General features: G+C 43.9%; 1 protein-coding gene across 2 annotated transcripts in view; it reads left to right on the forward strand.

The window, feature by feature from the left end:
* Positions 1-19814, forward strand: part of LDLRAD3 (low density lipoprotein receptor class A domain containing 3) — a 172204-nt gene that overhangs the window by 38405 nt on the left and 113985 nt on the right. For both annotated transcript variants that reach the window (XM_038764405.1, XM_038764406.1), the window contains exon 2: positions 18458-18604. In XM_038764405.1, the coding sequence (XP_038620333.1) occupies positions 18458-18604 (147 nt within the window). The remainder of the gene's footprint in view (positions 1-18457; positions 18605-19814) is intronic.

Here is a 19814-nt window from a genome sequence, read left to right on the forward strand (position 1 = left end):
AAGTCTTACTGGAACTTGCTGGATGAGACTCCAGGACTGTGCCATCCATAGGGGAAAGCAGCATGGCATAGTGGAGAAAGCACGGACCTAGGAGTAAGAAGGACCTGGCTCCTCCAATTTTCTACCGTGTGACCTTTGTCAAGTCACTTTACTTCTTTGTGCCTTAGTTACCTCATCTGTAAAATGGGCATTGGGACTGTGAGCTCCACTTGGGGCAGGGACTGTGTCCAACCCGATTTGCTTGCATCCACCCTAGTGCTTAGTACAGTGCCTGGCACATTGTAAGTGCTTAACAAATACCATAATTATTATTATTAGAGAAGCAGCATGGCATAGTGCATAGAGCACGGGTCTGGGAGTTAGTCATGGGTTCTTAATCCCTGCTCCACCACTTGCCTGCTTTGTGACCTTGGGCAAGTCACTTCACTTCTCTGTGCTCAGTTACCTCATTTGTAAGATGGGAATTAAGACTGTGAGCCCCATGTGGGACAGGGACTGGGTCCAACTTGATTCGCTTGTATCCTCCCGAGCACTTAGTATGGTGCCTGGCACATAGTAAGGGCTCAACAATACCATTATTGTTATTATTAATAATAATTGTGGTTTATAAGTGCTTACTATATGCCAGGCAGTGTACTAAGCGATGGGGTAGATACAAGCTAATTAGGTTGGAAACAGTCCATTTCCCAAATGAAACTTAATTCCCATTTTACAGATGAGGTAATTGAAGCACAGAAAAATGAAGTGACCTGCCCAGGGTCACTCAGCAGACAAGTAGCAGTGACAGAATTAGAACCCAGGACCTTCAGACTCCCAGGCCAGTGCTCTATCCATTAGCCCACACTACTTCTTCCCAAGGGATCTGCCCACATTTAGGAGATGCAGATAAAAGCTAAACATATGCTTCTGAATGGATGGCAGGTGCAAATTGCAAGGCCCTGAAGATGGATTGGATATAGTTGGGCTGAGGAAAGAAACATCTACTTGTCTGGGGAGGTAGAGGGCTCATTAGGGAGCAAGAAATTGGGGACTACTGCAGGGTCATTTTCAGTCATGAGCATGCCAAGACCAGAGAGATGGGAAACGGAAATAGAAACAAATAAACCAAAGAGTGAGTGTTGAGAGTGGACAGCAAGGATGGGCACTACATTACATGGAAAATCCCCAGATTGATTAAATCTTATGGAGAACTAGAGGGAGTTTAGGCCTTCTAAATATTTTTTTTTTGACTAGCAGACTGGAGAAGACTTCGTTTAAATTGTTATAAATTAACAAGCACATTTGTGAGAGCCTGCATTTGTTTTGCTGTTCTTCAGCCCCTCTATCTTCTTAGGAAATAGGCAAGTGGCCTTGAGTCTTGTCTACTCTTATGTGATAACATTGGTTTTTTTCACGTTTTAATTTTTTAAAATGGCATATGTTAAGCGCTTACTATGTGCCAAGTACTGTACTAATACTGGGGTGGATACAAGCTGATCAGGTTGGACACAGTTCCTGTCCCACATGGAACTCAAAGTTGTAATCCCCATTTTATAGATGAGGTAACTGAGGCACAAAGAAGTCAGTTGCCCAAGGTCACATAGCAGACACGTGATGTAGCCAGGATTAGAATCAAGGTCCTTCTGATTCCCAGGCTTTTGCTCTATCCACTGGGCAATGCTGCTTCCCTTCAGCTGGGTGGTGTTTTAGTCTCTTTGGTTTTTTTTAGAGGTTCCTCCCCCCTCCATGTATACTTGTGTGCATGTGTACACACCAAGTGCATATGTACATGTTGCGTTTACTTTTCAAGCAAAAATGTAACAACCCCTCCCTAGCTGTTTTTCAAAAACTTGGCAAGAATTTTTAAAATTGAAATCCCTCTCTGTCCATCACTCTCCCTTTGTCTATTATTTTTCCTCATTCCACTGTCTCCCCAGAATCTCTTTCCTGCTCCACCCCACTTCTTCTCTGCTTTCTGCCTCCCTCCTCCCACCCCTGCTTCCATTCCTCCACCTCCTATATCTCATTATTCTGGTTTGCATCCAGTCTCGTTTGATCAAAGTTGCCCATTTGACTTTGCTTTCTTGCCCCGGGAGGTAATTTTCTTTATATATTTGAGGCTTCCCCTTTCCATGGGAACTGCTTTTCGACTCTTAGAACCTTGAACCAATCCCTGTCGTTATCCAGGCCATGGTTTATTAGGAACTGTCTTTAAAGTGGAGCAGCTCTGAGATGTTTGTTTACTAAATCAGGTGTCTCCAGGCTGCTGTACAAATCTTCCAGTTAGGCTGCAGTGCAAATCTTCCAGTTCGGGAGCTGTTGTCATAGACAAGACTACTTGATTAGCTCTGGGGTAAGAGCTGTTTGGCAGTCCTAGTCCCTTGCTGTAAAAGAAGATTTAGATTTTAAAAAAGTATGAGGATGGCAGTCTTGCTTTTTATTTTCTCCTTGTGTACTTGAGAAATTAGTTTCCATTAGAATAGAGAGATGTTTTATTTCCACCAACAGTTTATGTTGGAAGGACTAAAGAAGAATAGATAAATGGATAGGGTGAAATTAAACTCTTGCAGAAAGAATGAGTCTCCTCCTCTCGATATAATCCTTGCTGTGTATCATCATAACTGGGTTTGTTGTTGATGAAATGCAAATGTCATTCATTCTGTTATTGATTTGCTTACAGAAAGTAGCTGAAATCTAATCCAAGTAGAGAATACTATGAGTCACTTTATCTGGGCAAGTGCTTTTCTTTTTTTTTATTACTATATCAGAACGGAGCACATCAAAGAGCCAGGTTTGGAGAAACAGTTTTCAAAAAAAGGTAGCTTTATTTTTCACTGGAAGCAATTACCCTTTAGCAGTTTGGCATGGGTAGTAGGGATTTCCAGCTCCACATAAACAGCTCTGTCTTATATTTTTAGATTCCTTTCATTTTTGTGAGGGGGGTAGGGAGGGGCAGGGGTTGGTTTGAGGAGCTGAGAGGTAGTGGTTGTGTTAGAAGCTGGAAATACGAAGGGCAGAATTCTTAATCTGGATGTCCGTAGCTTGAAAAATTGATAAGGACGCAAACCCTTTGAAGTTTGTGTAACTGTTAAACACTTTACCTCCCAAGATTTCTTGTTGGAGAAGCGTGACCAAATGGGTGAAGATCTGGCTCCCAAATTCCAGCCTGAATCCTTCCTCAGGCCTCAAGGAGGTGGAGCAGTAGGGCAAGTGGTTCTCAGCAAGTTGTCTAGCACCATGCTGCAGTGCCATTGATGGCAGAATGCTGCAATGGTAGCAGGGTTGTACTGATGGTCCCTCTTTTGCCTGTGAGCATACTAGGATTTTTATGGTATTTGTTAAGGACTTGCAATGTGAGAAACACTGTTCTAGTGGCTAGGGTAGGTCAGATACGGTCCCTGAATTGCTTGGGGGCTCACAGTCTTAAGTAGGAGGGAGAGCAGCTACTGAATTCCCATTTTACAGTTGAGGAAACTGAGGCACAGAGTAGTTGTGACTATGTGAGGGCACAACATCTTCCAAAGTAACTCCACCTGGGATTCCTTCAGGACAAAAGAATCACAAAATAAAGTCTGTTGAAGGTAGTGGCCTGATGATGATCCTTTGTTTAAGGGCCTTAACCAATCCATTGCTTGTGTCTGTTGAACTGGGGAGGTCCCAATGGCAGCCATAATCCTTAATTTGCAGAAGGTTGGCAGGACAGATCTCTGCTCACTTTAACAGGATCCCCCAGGCCTTGGCAACTTGTTAGTGGAAAGGGGAGAGGAAGGAAAGTGTGTGTGTTTGTGTTTTACTGGAATAGGTCACTTTTAAAATTGCATTTTCAAAGCCTTTTAAAAAAGATCCAAATTTAGTGGAGGTCGAACCCCAAATAAACATGTGTTTAGAACAAATTCTTTTATCATTTCTTCCCTGTGGGTTGGGAGGATTGGTAATTGGTAGACAGTTTAGTGACCTGGCTATTAATATTTCTTGACCACATTGGTGTTGACCTCATCTGTCTGCTCTATGGAGATTCCAGCACGTCAGCCTCAAGGAGGACTTCCTGCCTTGAGCAGCCTGAAACTCCAAACACCTTTTTCTTCTGACCAAAGACACAGGGACAAATAAGGGCACAGGGGGTGGAAGGGGGAACACATTCACACACATGTATGTGCACTTGACCCAAAAGATGAAATGCCAAGATCCTAATTAATTGTGTTCACTGTTGGCTACTTATGACTAAAGTATTTTGGAGGGGAAGAAGGCTCATCCTCCCATTCTCCAGGTGAATTCTAGGTGTCCTCATGCCTTAGTACAGTACTTGGTACACAGCACTTAGTAAATACTATTAATAAACCAAACTTTATGGACATTTGTCCATTAGAAAGTTTTTCTTGATTTTTTGGTGCTTTTTTATTGTATTTAGTACCTACTATGTGCCAGGCGCTGTACTAAGCACTGGCATAGAAACAAGCTAATCATGTTGGAAACAGTCCATGTCCCAAGTGGGGCACAGAGGCTCAATCCCCATTTGACAGATGAGATAACTGAGGCACAGAGAAGTTAAGTGACTTGCCCAAGGTCACACACCAGGCAAGTGGTGGAGCCGGGTTTAGAACCCTGATCCTCTGGCTCCCAGGCCCGTGCTCTTTCCGCTAGGCCATGCTGCTTTTCATCTAGTTCTGTTGGTTCCAGCACTGTTCCCACCCCATGCCCTGTGGGAAAACCGGTGAAGTGTTTCCTTTCCAGAGAGAAGGTGTCCCTCACTTCTGGTACAAAATAGGGGGCAGGTGCTGTCGGATTGTTCTGCTCAGATGGCACTCTGTGATCTTTGGGCAGGAATCCTGATGGACTGGGATAGATTTTTTTTTCCGATGATGTCATATGAGCATGAGGTGTTCCATTCCAGTTGCAGCTCTCCTGCTATCCCCAAACCATCAGCAGGCATCTACCTGCATACACAAGCCTGGGCCTTGTAATTCAGGTGGGGGAGGTGCCTAAGGATCAATTTGCCTGGGCGGAACTCTGAACAAAAGCATTCTGTTCGTTGGCAGCACAAACAGATGGTCTTTGAAAAAAATTAAAAAGCAATACCACAAATTAATTAGCATCTAGAATTATAGAGGATTATCAACTGTCTTTTGGGAGTATCGTGACAATGAAGTTGTGGTCTCTGTTGGATCAGGTGAAGCTGGGGGATAGGGGTTATGAAAAGCAGAATGGTTAAATAGGAGTTGCTGGAATCAACCAATTTATCAGTCATATTTTTTGAGTGCTTATTGTGTGCAGAGCACTTGTACTACATCCAGTAGTACATTGGGAGAATACTAGGATCTTAAAATCAAGTATTGATGAAGTTCAGAATCCTGAATTGATAAAGGCAATTCACATTGTGTGGGGAACCTTTCCTACCCAAGGGAACCATCCCCTGGTCATGTGGGCTTTATCCTTGTATTTTACTTAGGGCTTCCCACTTGGCTTTGTGCTAAGGAGCAGCTAGAACTCATTCCGGGGAGCTATGTCGGACTCCTGAGCATGCTGGGTAGTGCTCCTGGATAGTGGTAATGGAGGGGTGGGTGAGCAGAGAATGCCAAACTCCAAGAATCTTGCTTGTTGGGCAATGATCAGCCTTAAATTGCTTAATTAAATGGAAGTGTTTCCAGACTGGGTAATACAGATTTTTCTTTCTGCTTTTAATGCCTCTTTTTTTTGAGACTCCTCCCCAAGCTGTTAGCTATATTTGATCCATGACAGGCTGCTTCAAGGAGGATTTACCTGTCATGTGGATTGTAATAGTCGATGGAATTGACCTGAGGGAAGGGGGCACAAATATCTGGCTCAGATGTAATTTACAATTAAATGGCAAAGCAGAGAGCCAGACTCTAGATTGTGTCTGGAGAATTGCAGATGCAGTTGAATCTCCAATCGAAGAAGTTTGTTGCACAGTTCTTATCAAAGGACATGATTTTTTATTGACCAATTGTATTTAATGTTAATTTAGCACCTACTCCCTGGAGAAATTTTGAATTGATTACCTTTTGGAACTTTTATTTATCAGGAGAAAAGGGGAAACAAAATAAATCAATCAGTGAGAGATAGGAAATATTCCACTCCCCCAGCCACCCCCAAATTGCTGCTGCAAGTAACACTAGGTTCTGGATCATCAACTTGTTTGTCTTGTTAGACTAGTTTGGACTAGTTTGTAAATAATTTGTGTTTCCTGTCTCTGGGAGGCAACATGACCTACTGGAAAAAGCACAGGAACTGGCAGTCAGGAGATCTGGATTGTAGTTGGCCCTTTACCACTTGCATATGTGTGACCTTGGGTGAATCACTTAACCTTTTTACTTCATTTTTATTCATCTGTTAATTGGGGATAAAGATACTTGTTCTCTCTCCGTCTTAGAATGTGACCTTGTGTGGGACAGGGACTGTGTCCGATGTGATCACCTTGTATCTATCCCAGTGCTAAGCACAGATCTTGGCATTCAGTGTGCACCTAATAAATGCCATCATCACTAGTTTGTTGGCAGGCCATGTTGCAGGGAAGACGAGAAGTGGGAAATCAAAGCCGGTTTCAGCAGAGATAGACAGCCATAGCCCTGTAGACAACCTATGCCCTTAGAAGTATTTTCCAGGAGCAATTTTTCCAGAAGGAGGGCTTTTGAATGGCCCTGTGCCTGCTAGGGCTGTGATGGGAGTCCAGAACAGATACCTTTCACCCCCCAACTTCAAACCCCCAAATTGGAATAACTTCTCCATTCTGAACTGTAGCTGGCTCTGGTAGGAAAGGCCTCCGATGGGAGGGCAGAGCCAAGAGACTTTGAGCAAACTCATGAGGTTTTGAAAAAATCATAAGGTAATTTTTATGTCTTATTTGTATCTTGTAAATTACTAATGGTAAGTTAATGATTTGCATTAATGCAATTCCAAAGAGTATTATTTTCTTAAAGATCTCCAAAGTTGGAGCTCTCTCAGCCCACCTCTTGGTAGCCTGTTCCAGTGGTTTCATGAAGTCTGCAAGTTCTTCCTTAGGCCCAATTGAATTCTCTCTGGCTGCAGATAAAAATTCTTTATTTGGTGTTTTGTGAATGTGGTGAAACTAGTCAATGACCTTCAAAAAACTCTCTTCCTCTGCTAAGGCTTTTTACTAATTCATCCCTTGGAGAAAGCAGAGTGAAACCAATGTCATCAGTGGTTGCTCAGCAGGTCTGTTTTCATTCTGGTCATCATTTTGGTTTCTCTCCAGTTTCTATCCATCCCCTTCAATATACGGTGCCCCAAACTTAGAACCATAGCCCTGTTCTACATGGGGCAGGAAGTTAAGAGCAGAAGATGCTTATCAGAGAGGCACAGATAAAATGAGCCAGGCAGAGAGAGTGATTTTCCTTTGAACATTCCTGGGCTCACATTGAGTAGGAGATACTTTTGTGGCAGTGAAATTGCAGTTAGGTTCTCTCCAGATGATTTACCTGTAGTCATTGTAACCCTGGGGACATCAAGTAATTTTAAAATGGTGGTGAAAGTGAAGAATTGTAGGTATGTAGTCCAGTAGAAAGAGCAAAGGCCTGGAAAACCAGAAACCTGGCTTCTGATCCCTCTCCACCACTTTCCTGCTGTGTTACCTTGGGAAAGTTACTTCTCTGTGCCTCAGTTTCCATATCTATAAAATGGAGATTCAAAATCTGTTCTCCACACCCTCCCTTAGATTGTGAACCTTATATGGGACATGGATTGAGTCTAATCTGATTATACTGAATCTAGCTCTGCTGTAACCACAGGGTTTAACATCTAAGAAGCACTCTACAAATGTCATTATGAGGACAGATGGTATAGTTTACTGGTTAAAACTTGGTTCTGGCAACAGATTCTTTGATGCTATTGATGCGACACCTTCAATTGAGTTGAGTCTTTGTGTCAGTTTGTCCATCGTGAAAGTGGGAACATCCCTTTCCATAAGGATGTTAGTGAGCCTTAATTTAAACCCATATTGTGGATTTTTTAAATTTGAAAATTATCTTCAATAAGCTACTCTTGGGTTACCGGGTGTACAGTGTGATAGGAAGACTAAATATTGTTTTCAGGGGTTTTTTTGCTTAATTTTGGATTTTTTTCCCTACTGGAAAATTGCCTAAATGGAAAAGTCCATGCACCAGATTTCATTTCCTTCATTCATTTCTTATCTTTTGCCTAACAGGAATTACATGTCATTGTGGAAGCTAAGCTTATCTCATTGACACAAGCATTCATTGATATTGCTAAGAACTGTGGGCTCTGTGTCTCTTGTCAATCATTTGCCTTAATACTCTTGGACATCAGAACTGACCTGAGCTGGAAATTCTAGTTCATTATATAGCTTTGTTTTTTGGGCTTGGTCCAGTTCATGTCTGCATTCTTCCTCAACTCCCTGAGTAGTTTGAGATTCTGTCTTTGTCCAGAGTTTGGGACAGTGTATATGGTTGTTTTGGAGGGATAATGGCTCTATAGAGATTGGGAAGGGCTCCCTCAGGTGCTCAGTAAACATACTGAGCTCTCTGGAAGGTGTCATGTAGTCAACAGGATTTTTAAAATGACATTTATTAAGTGCTTATTAAGGACCAGGCACTGCACTAAGCACTGGGGTAAATACAAGCAAATCAGGTTGGACAGAGTCCATGTCCCACATGGGGGCTCACAGTCTCAATCCCCATTTTACAGATGAGGGAACTGAGACACAGAGAAGTTGAGTGACTTGCCCAAGGTCATTCAGCAGACACATGGCGGAACCAGGATTAGAACCTGAGTCCTCTGACTCCCAGGCCCAGGATTTTTCCCATTAGGCCACACTGCTTTTCCGGTTTGTGTAGATGTATTGTGAGATCTTCCACTCCAAAGGAATCATCTTCTCAGGATGACAAAATAATAATGCTGGTATTTGTTAAGCGCTTGCTTCATGGACCATTCCTAACCCCTTCCCGAACTGAGGATTGACCACTAATCCAGTGCTGTGTGAAAATGCCTGTCTGAAGTTTAGCTGGGTCCAGTGCAACAGCTGTTTCTACTCCCTGGATACAGACAGAGGTCATCAGGCCAAGTTTAAGATACTGGTGGCTGGGTGAGGCTGCCTTGTGAATCAGGAGCTAGTGTGCAAGGATGTTCTCGTTGAATAGTTATCAAGTGCTCCCAGGTGGAGGCAGGTCCTGGCTGAACCTAGACACGGTCCCTTCCTCCCAATAGAAGAACCAGTGGGTGTCCCCTCATTAAACAGGTTCAGTTTGTAGAAACTTGCTGGGCCATTAAGCTAATTAATCGCCGTTATGGTCTTCCTCATTGTCTTCAAAAGCATTTATTAAATGCCTGACTGTACTTGGCACTGAACAAAGTTAACTAAACCCAGATTCTTCCTCTCAGAATTTATAATCTAAAATATTAAGTGTAATTTGGGCAGTTAACCTTGATCCATAAAGGTTATGTGCCAGCGACCAAAACTGTTTTGCAGAAAGGTCTTGGGGAATAGGATATGGGGCTTTGAAACTGATTTCCCTGGATTTATGGTAGAGTTCAAGACTCTCTTGTCCTTTATGTGAGTATATTTTCTGTCTGCATCTGGGTTTTTGTGGGGAGAAAAAACCCCACAAGCCATAGAATGTCCATGAAAGAGTCAGTGAAGCAGCATGGCTTAATGGACAGAGCATGAGCTAGAGTCAGAACCTCAGTTCTAAGCCTGGCTCTGTCACTTGTCTGCATGGGACCTTCTTTGGTCAAGTCACTTAACTTCTCTGTGCCTCAGCTTCCTCATCTATTTAAAAAAAAGAGATTAGTTACATGTTCTCCCTCCCTTTCATTCATTCATTCAATTGTATTTATTGAGCTCTTACTGTGTACAGAGCACTGTACTAAGCGCTTGGGAAGTACAAGTTGGCAACATATAGAGACGGTCCCTACCCAACAGCGGGCTCACAGTCTAGAAGGGGGAGACAGACAGCAAAACAAAACATATTAACAAAATAAAATAAACAGAATAGTAAATATGTACAGGTAAAATAAGTAGAGTAATAAATATGTACAAACATATATACAGGTGCTCTGGGGAGGGGAAGGAGGTAAGGCAGGGGGAATGTGGGGGGGAGGGGGAGAGGAAGGAGGGGGCTCAGTCTGGGAAGGCCTCCTAGTCTGGGAAGTCTCCCTTAAGACTTTTGAGCCCCATGTGGGTCAGGCACTGTGTCTGATCTGTTTATATTGTGTATTCCCTATCACTAAGTACAGTGCTTGGCACATAGTACATGCTAAATAAATGCCACAATTATTATTATTACACAAATATAGACAAATATAGGCACAAAATTAGTTTTGCAGACAGTATACCTCAAGCCATATGTCAGCCCACATTTTTCATCTGGTCCTCTCCTACTCAGGCATGTCAGCACTAATTCATTTAATGTCATGCATTTTGCACACAATTGTCAGTTTTTAAGAGAATTCTAGCTTACTTTCTTTTGACACCAACTTAATGTCTTTGAAGTTCTGGTTGTGTTGTCTCTCCTTCATCGGTTACCTGTTATTTTTGTCTTGGGTCAGATTTTTCCATAGTTCTAAACACTACTCACAGTTACATTCTGTGTTCCGACACTACCCCGATGAGTAGGTTGGATTAAGAGGGTGAATATAATGAAGTGCATTTCTTTGTTGGTTTTTGAGGATGGTGTTCTGAAATTATTTTTTATGAGGTGGAAAGACTGAACAGGGTTCATCTACACAATTGTGGAGCTTTGAGTTAATAAGGCTAGATGACTCTCTCATGGAGGTAAATTGCCCACTCCTGAGCACTGGAATCTACTTTGATTCAGACATGCATACTAAAGAGAAAACTCCAGCAGTAAATACTGCTTAACTGTGGCACTTGTTAGATGTACAAACATCATTTGCTCAAGAAGTCAGCTAATTCCTCATGATGGAGAGCCTGTCATCTCTGATCAGCTCAGAGGGAGGTTGCTGGCGTGAGCAGATTATAGAGTGGGGCAGACTGGTTTAATGGATTATGCTACTTAAGAAAATTTAAGATGATGCACCCTTTAATCTATGTGTGTATATATGTCTTTTTCCTCCCTGCTTGGTTATAATAGAAATATATTGTCATTATCACTGGCTGAGTTCCTCTCCTAATGGAGAATGATTAGATAAACAATAGTTCATAAAGTACAATGTGTTGGAAACTTGTGGGTAATTGAAGTCAGGTATTTTTTAACCCACAGTGTTGTGACTCTTTGGGGCTGTTTTCTCAATCAATTAACAGCCTTTATTTATCCCTAACTCTGCACAGACCACTGTACTTTGTGCTTGGGAGAGTACAGTAAGTATAGTAGACCTACCCTCAAGGAGTTTACAGTCTACTGGGAGAGAGAGACATTAAACTACAGGTACGGGGAAGCAATATAATTTAAGGGTATGTACAGAAGTGGTTTGGGAATCAAAGAATTGCAAATCTCCAAGTGCTGAGGTGATGTGTTGTACTTTCCCAAGCACGAAGTACAGTGCTCTGCACACAGTAAGTGCTTAATAAATAAGATTGAATGAGCCAGTGTGGAAGTGCTGAAGTGACAGTAGGTGGAAGGGTAGAGTGGGGAGGTGAGAGATTAATCAAGGGAGGCTTCCTCTGGACTGTGAGCTTGTTGTGGGCAAGGATGGTGTCTGTCAACTCTGTTGTATTATACTCCCCCAAGTGCTTAGTACAGTGCTTTGCACTCAGTAATTGTTAAAAAAATGCAATCAATTCCTGGAGGAGCTGTGATTCAGAAGGGCACTGAGGATGGGGATTGTTTGCTTGAGTTGGTAGTTGTGGAGATCAGTTTGTCTGTAATCATTATAGCCCATATGTAGTACATATTTTACCAAGCACTTAGTACGGTGCTCTGCACACAGTGAGCGCTCAATAAATACAATTGAATGAATGAATTTTACTTTTACCTCCAGGGGCCCAGTGCATGGGAGAGTGGGATCAATCCTCAGGACAGAATCAAGAAACTAAAGTTCTATTCATGGCTTTGACAGTAATGGAATGACTTTAGGTAAAATCTCAATCGTTCTGTATCTTGGTGTCTCCATCTGTAAAATGCTGATTTTAAATACTTCAGCTGTTTATTTCAGGGGATTTTTGGGGCTTAAAAAAGATCATTTATGTGCAAGTGCTTTGAGCTCTTTGAAAACAAGGTGCTATCTGCAACCTGATACTAAACCCCTGCCCACCTTTTTGCAAGTGGCACCCTGAAAATGATAATCACTACAATCCCTTACTTCATGCAGGTTCTCAGTCCTGAAGTCTCAGGACTGAGTCTCTCCCCTCATTCTTTGATGGGAGAGTTGAACATTATTTTCAGTATTGACGTAGGTCAAGTAGGACAGAGGATGAAGCAGAGCATATAGTGCTACTGCAGGGGCAGGGTATACATTGGAATCTTTGCTCAGCTGACAATGTATTTTCCTAGTGTCTCTGGCATTCTCCCTCAGTCTCTCTATAAGCCATCCTTCAAGAAGCATTGAGCATTCCTGGCCTTCTGAGTTTTTTATTGTCTAGTTTTATTGAATTGTTGAATTTGGGATTTTCCTGGTTAACTAAGGTTGAGAATCCCTGTTAGAAAGGAAGAGATTAGGCAGAAAGCAGAAGCCAGGTTCAGGAAGAGGAACGGCTCAACTTTTAGCCCCGAACTGGGGTTGGGGATTGTTTCCTCTGACCCTTTTAGCTGGTGACATGAAGTACTGAAGCAGCACACTCAGTTAGCTCTATCTGAATGACTGGTACTAGCTTATCAAACAGCTGATAAAGATTGGTTATAGTTATCCTCCTTTGTGCCCTTCTAACTAGCCTCCCCACTGTCACTGTCCAGCCCTATATTGTGCTGCCCCTAATAATCACTGGCATTGTGAGCCCCATGTGGGACAGGGGCTGTGTCTGACCTGATTATCTCAAGTGTACCTCAGTGCTTACTTAGTACAGTGTCTTAACAAACACCACGGTTATTATTATTAAGGGTCCCCATGCATCTTATGAGAAGCAGCGTGGCTCAGTGAAAAGAGCCTGGGCTTGGGAGTCAGAGGTCATGGATTCTAATCCTGGCTCCGCCACTTGTCAGCTGGGTGACTTTGGGCAAGTCACTTCACTTCTCTGTGCCTTAGTTACCTCATCTGTAAAATGGGGATTAAGACTGTGAACCCCATGTGGGACAACCTGATCATCTTGTATCCCCCGCCAGCGCTTAGAACAGTGTTTTGCAAGTAGTAAACATTTAACAAATACCATTATTATTATTATCTTGTTAGGGGGTAGTGGAGCTGCCCACAATGAAGGAGGTCATATTAATGATTGCAGGCCAGTACCAAGGAAGGCAGGTTTGTGAAACACTCAGGTTGGCTTCTATCTACACATTCCAGACCCTGATGGAGACCAAAACAAATCAAGTTGGAGTATTAGAGGGGTCCCTGAAGAATTGTTAAGCAATGTTTATAGATACGTGATTGGAGGCAAACGCAGATGGTGGGCATCACATTTTTAGTTGTTTGTTTTTGTTTTTTAAAGTGAGTCAGAGGAAAATAAGTTGCTGTTTTCTGAGGCTTCATTCAAATTTGTGCGTCAGCAGAATGTATTGAGAAGTTGCCTCAAACTGGAGGGGTTTCAAGAGGTTTGCAAAAGCAGTTGTGTTGATTAGGGAGAGGGTGAGTCAGTCAGTTGTATTTCTTGAGTGCTTCCTGTGTGCAGAGCACTGTACTAAGCACTTGGAAGAGTACAATACAATAATAAACAGACATGACACAGCCCCTCCCACAATAAACCTACAGTCTAGAGGAGAGGAAGGGAGAGAGAGAGACAGAGACAGAGACAGACACAGAAAGCGAGAGAATTTCTTGAGCATGCAGATTTAGATAGTGTGGAAATGAAGAGGCATGTGATCAATCAATGATGCTTATTGAACTTTGCTATGTGCAGAGCATTTAGGAGAGTACTATAAATACAACAGAGTTGGTGGACACGTTTTCTGTGCACAGGAAGTTTAGAGATGTAATTCCAAGTGAAGCTCATAGATGCCCATTCCATGGGGGCCATTGCCTTCACAGCTGTCTGAGCTGGACTCCCAACCTTGCTCAGCCCAGCTTTCTGACATGACCCGAGAGATTCCAGTCAGAGCTGTATAGACCCTGCAATGGGTCTTTAGGGTCTGCCTCATCCCTTTCCTCATCCCCAGTAGACCCCCTCCCCCCTCTCCACCCTCATGCTCAAAATGTAAAGTTGGACCCTCTGGTGGATCTGTGTTCTCTCATACTGTTGTGGCGTCCATATGGTTGTGGTCACCCAGCTGGAAAAAAAGAGTAGCATTTGGCACTGTAACGGAATGTGGCCACTGACAAATTTCTTCCATGTCTAAGCTCTCAGGCTTTATTTCAGCAACTGGGCATCTATGGGTAGTCACTAGCAAATGGTTCATATGCCCCCGTGGTCGGAAACCTTGGCTAGATTTTGATTTATTTTCCCTGCAATTGGGTTATTGAAATTAAGCACTATGTTTTAGTGGCCACAAGTATTTCACTGTACCATCTCCCTTCCATCACTTGAATTGACACAGCTGCACAAACCCAACCACCTCCGTGCCTCTTGGTGTTACTCAGCACCTATAGGCTGTAGATGGGGAAATGAGTCTCAGCCTTCAAGAGTCCACTTGAGGGACGTCCCACCTGCTCCGGGGTCATTGTAGTGGGGAGCTTAGTCTGGGATTTCAGAGTAACTGCTGTAACCTCTCTTTGTCTTGCCCTACTTTTGCCTCTTGTCTTGAGGAACAGTAACCCTTGCCACTCATCCATTTTAGAAGGGTGGGATTACTACCTATGAGTGCTAGTGCTTTTGAACTTATTTACACACTCCCTAACACTCATGCATATATGTATTTTTGACCCCTCCAGTTATGACTATATTTTTATTTTTTTTGTCTGCCCTGTTAGAGTGTAAGCTACTTGTGGGCAAGGCACAGGTCATTTTGTTTATTCTATCCATCCCAGGAGGCTAGTATAGTGCGCTGCACCAAGTGGACATTTTAATAAATGCTATTTCTACAACTGCTGCCACTGCTACTCTGTATCTGTCTACTATTCTCTGTCTTTTTCATTTAGGGAACTCCAGCACTTTTAATTCATTCTCACAAAGCATTGAATATGTGGGTTTTAACTTGCTGATGTAGGTTAGGATTTTGATTGCTATGGCAGAAATATGCTTCCAAATAAAAATACAAGGAGTTATTATTTAGTCTGTGCTTCACACCCATCATTCATCAGGTCTGTCAGCCAGTAGTCTTATTGACTGAAACCCTGGTGGTTGGAAACCAATCTGGCCAATTTTCTGTGTCTGGAAATTGATCTTCCTGAAAGTGATTTAACCAATTCCAAGTCTTGACTTCACGCTCCCCTGCAGAAGTTAGTATTAATGATTTAATCCTCCTTGCCATAACAAAACGAATATCTAAGTGTTCCTCTTTGGAACCCCTGCAGAGTTGAACCCTGTTTTCACTGAGGAATAGTTGTTGCAACCCCAATGAGAGGGTGCAGGGACTCGAGTGCTGAGTGCAAGAGCCCACATCAGGATGACATGTACTGTACTCGAGACATTGACATTGAGGTGCATGTGACATCACATGCCTGACACTGAGCAACCTGGGTAATGTACATGCTATTTTGCAGATGTCCACTGAGTTTTCCTGAAACCTAGGGTGCTTTTCTGGAGGGACTCCTGAACCCTCCAACACCCACTTTTGTTCATAGCTGTAGCTTTCCCACCCCAGGCTTGTGTGAACGTGAGGGCCACAGCCCAGCCATGAAACACTGCAACATGGGCAGAGGTGGGTGGGGATGGAGGAGCTGGGGGAGGCTGGACATTTAAAAGTGAAAGTAGTGGATGTAAAGGTGTATTTTGCATGCCATATCCTCTAGACTCCAAGCTCATCATGGGCAGGGAACGCGTCTGCTAATTCTGTTGCATTGAACTCTACCAAGTGCTTAGTACAGTGCTCTGCACATAGTAAGCACTCAATAAATAAGATTGATCGATATCTATCCTGGATTAAGAACAGCAGAGAAGTGGAAAGAGCACAAATTTGGGAGTCAGAAGACCTGGGTTCTAATCCTGACTCTACCACTTGTCTGCTGTGTGACCATGATCAAGTCACTTAGCTTCTCTGTCCCTCAGATTCTTCATCTGTAAAATGGGAATTAAATCCTACTCCCTCCTACCTAGGCTGTGAGCCCCATGCAACAGACTGTGTCCAAACTGATAACCTCGTCTCTACCTCAGTGCTTAGAACAGTGCTCAGCATGTAGTAGGTATTTAACAAATACCATATTGAGCATCAGTCATCAGTATCATCATCATTATTATTATTATTATTCTTAGAAAATCAGACTGACTGGTGTAAAATCAGATGACTGGCCACCCTCGTCTCAGACGTTGCCAAGCGACCTTCTGAATGTAGGCGGCTGTTTGGACTGCGCTTTGTCAGTCACGCCGTGCTAGGGGGAGGTGAAGCTACCTTAGCCATGATTTGCAGTGGCACAGCATCAGTTTAGCCTCATCTGTTTTGAAAGGGGCACCATGCTTCATTTATAGAGGGGAAGCAGAGGTTTAGGGGAATAGTGGGACTTGGGACATATCAGTAGTACATCTATCTATTTGGGACTTATCGGAAATTCCAGTCGCAAGTCTTAGGGTGGTGGTTTATAGGGACAGTAATATCATCCAGGAGGCTAATCCCTTCTGGACCAATGAGGTGGGTGCTGAGGGGCTAATTCCTACAGCATCCTCTTGGGCCTCCTGCGTTCCCCCTGGGACTAGACGCTGAGGACAGTGACCAGGGATACGTGGCTTTGGCTCTGGCAGTGGCTGCTGGAAAGAGTTGGTGGCATCTGTACTAGCGGATGGCTATTCTAAAAGGGTCAACATGTGGTAACCACCTGCATTTCACACACTGGGCCTGAGTAGCTGGAAGAAAAGCCCACATCGGCACAGAATGTTCCACATTCAGGGAAACAGGGGCCGGCAGTGATTCAGTTCATTGGACGGTGGTAAACCACTCCTCTCTCTGAGGTGACCTTAGAGGACTGCTTGGTTTGGCGATGTGAGCAAATGTCTCCACTAGCTGGATATGTTTTGAATTCTGACTCATGCTGTGCTGACCTCTGTGGCCTTCAGAGTGGTCAGAGTGCATTAGCTGGTTCTTAGCTAACACCTTCTAGCCTATGGAAAGAGGTGAATCCCAGAGAATGCTACTACTACTACTAATAATAATAATAATGATGATACTTGTTAAGCACTCACTGTGTGTCAAGCAGTGTTCTGAGCACGGGGATAGATACAAGGTTATAACCTTGTATATTAGGTTGCCTGCTTTCCCTGTCCCACATGGGGCTCACAGTCTTAATTCCCATTTTAGAGATGAGGTAACTGAGGCACAGAGAAGTTAAGTGACTTGTCCAAGTTCACTCAGCAGACAAGTGGCAGTGCCGGGTTTAGAACCCAGGCACTCTCATTCCCAGGCCCATACTGTTTTCACTAGGTCACTCTGCTATTGATGCAGCATGGACTAATGGAAAGAGGACAGGACTGGGAGTCAGGAGATCTGGGTTCTAATCCCTACTCCGCCACTTTCCTTTTATGTTATCTTGGGCAAGTCACTTGGACTTTTCTCTGCCTCAGTTTTCTCATTTGTTAAATGAGTATAAACTATGTGTTCTCCCTTCCCCTTAGACTGTAAGCCCTGTGTGGGATAGAGATAGTGATTTATCAGATCATTCCTTATCTTCCTGGCATCCTGCACAGCTTAGCACATTGTAAATACTTAGCAAATATAAGTATTGTTAATTTTGTTTGGCGGTGCACATCTAGGATTTTGGTTACACGGATCTTTGGATGGTTGAGGAATCCTGGCTCTGCCAGTTGCATGCTGTGTGACCTTGGACAAGTCATTGAACTTATCTGTGCCTTAGTTTCCTCATCTGTAAAATAGGGATGATGTACCTGTTCTCCCTCCTACTTCTTGTGAGCCCCGTGTGGGTCAGGGATTGTCCGACTTAATTGACTTGTAGGTACCCCAGTGCTTAGCACAGTGTTTGACACATAGTACGTATTTTAACAAACAACACGATAATAATAATAAATCCAACACCAAGTGTTCCGGCTTGGGCCGGCACAGATTAAAGGACTTGTCCAGGGAGCTGCAGAAACTGGCAGCGGGGCTAGAGGAAGCAGTTCTGGGACAGTGGGCTGGGGAACATATGTGTAGAAATGACCCCCGTAGGGACTTCCAGGCACTTCCATTCCTTCTGTCGTGGATGGGCTAACTGCTTTCTTGAGCCTTAATTAGCTTCAGCTGACAACCGTAAAGAAAGCTTGTCGGGGCTGCAGTTAGCTTGTGCAGGTCTCATAAACTGAAAGCAGAGACTTTACATCATATGAGCTGTGTTTTATTTTCTCCCCTTCTCCCTGCAGAGAGCCAGTTGTTGCCTGGAAATAACTTCACCAACGAATGCAACATCCCAGGAAACTTCATGTGCAGCAACGGACGCTGCATCCCCGGGGCCTGGCAGTGTGACGGGCTGCCTGACTGCTTCGACGAGAGCGACGAGAAGGAATGCCGTGAGTGACCCTGTCTTCCACCCCGAGGGGCATAGGGGAGCGAGGCGCCAGTGTTCGGCTGGGTTCAGACCCACCAAATCCTCCTGTGGCCACATGGCATCCCCTGTCGAGCTGCAGTTTGTTCTTGGATCTCAAGCAGCTGCTTTGAAAAGGGCCTTGACCAACTCTGGCTGTCCGTGACCAAGTTGGTGAAGATTGCAAAGAGGAGTAGGAGCCAGAAGGCAGCTCTTGTGGCCACTGCTCACCTGGGCTTGTGGGCACGGATCCTTCTTTCTGCAGGCCTTCCTCTAGATTAGTGCTCAATCCTTCCTCCCTGTGCGTCCTTCAAAAAAAGATACTTGGTACTTATGTAGTACTTTTTAATCAAAGATTACCAAGGCTCAGTCACAAAATTGTCTAACCCCCTTGAGAAGAAGGTAAATCCGTTATTCTGTTAGATGTGGAACATGGGGGCCAGTTTTTGCATTCAAAGAGCAGGGGCAAATATGGGGTGGGCTTTCAGGGGATGGGCCTGGGGAAAAAGTGAGAGGAATAAGTTACATAAGGGACATGCAAATTCATTCATCCAATCGTATTTATTGAGCACTTACTGTGTGCAGAGCACTGTACTAAGCACTTGGGAAGTATAGGTTGCCAACATATAGAGATGGTCCCTACCCAACAACAGGCTCACAGTCTAGAAGGGATGCAGATGCACATCTGCACTCGGGCCAGGGGGGTGGATGTGCAGCCACACACGAACACAGCATCTGGGGGCTTGGCAGAAAGAGGCATGCCCATGGCTGGCTGCTGGAATCCTGGAGGCCACACCCCTCTCAGGTTGGGATCCAGAATGCCTGGTTAAGAGGTGGGTGATGGGAGAGAGCTGCAAACCAGAGCCTCATTAGAGATCCAATTTCTGGCCTCCTCTGTTTGATGGCAAGGAGTGGGCTTTGGATACCCCAAAACTGGTGGGTTTGCCCCATCTCCCAGTTCCATAGAGGATAGTGTCTGCTGCCATTCCCACTTTGCTCTCTCCACCTTCACTCCATTTATGTAGAGAGCCAGGAGGATTGTGGCCTAGTCAGGCATTGACAAGGATTTTCCTTGGGCAGACAACTTCCAGGGCCACTGCCTGGGTAAGGAGTGAGGGAGGCTTGCATTACCCTGAGGCACAACTCTCAACTATTGTTTAGATGTAGCTGTTTTTTCCACCCCAACTCCTGGGTTT

Source organism: Tachyglossus aculeatus, chromosome 22 (assembly GCF_015852505.1).
Source record: "Tachyglossus aculeatus isolate mTacAcu1 chromosome 22, mTacAcu1.pri, whole genome shotgun sequence".
Taxonomy (NCBI): domain Eukaryota; kingdom Metazoa; phylum Chordata; class Mammalia; order Monotremata; family Tachyglossidae; genus Tachyglossus; species Tachyglossus aculeatus.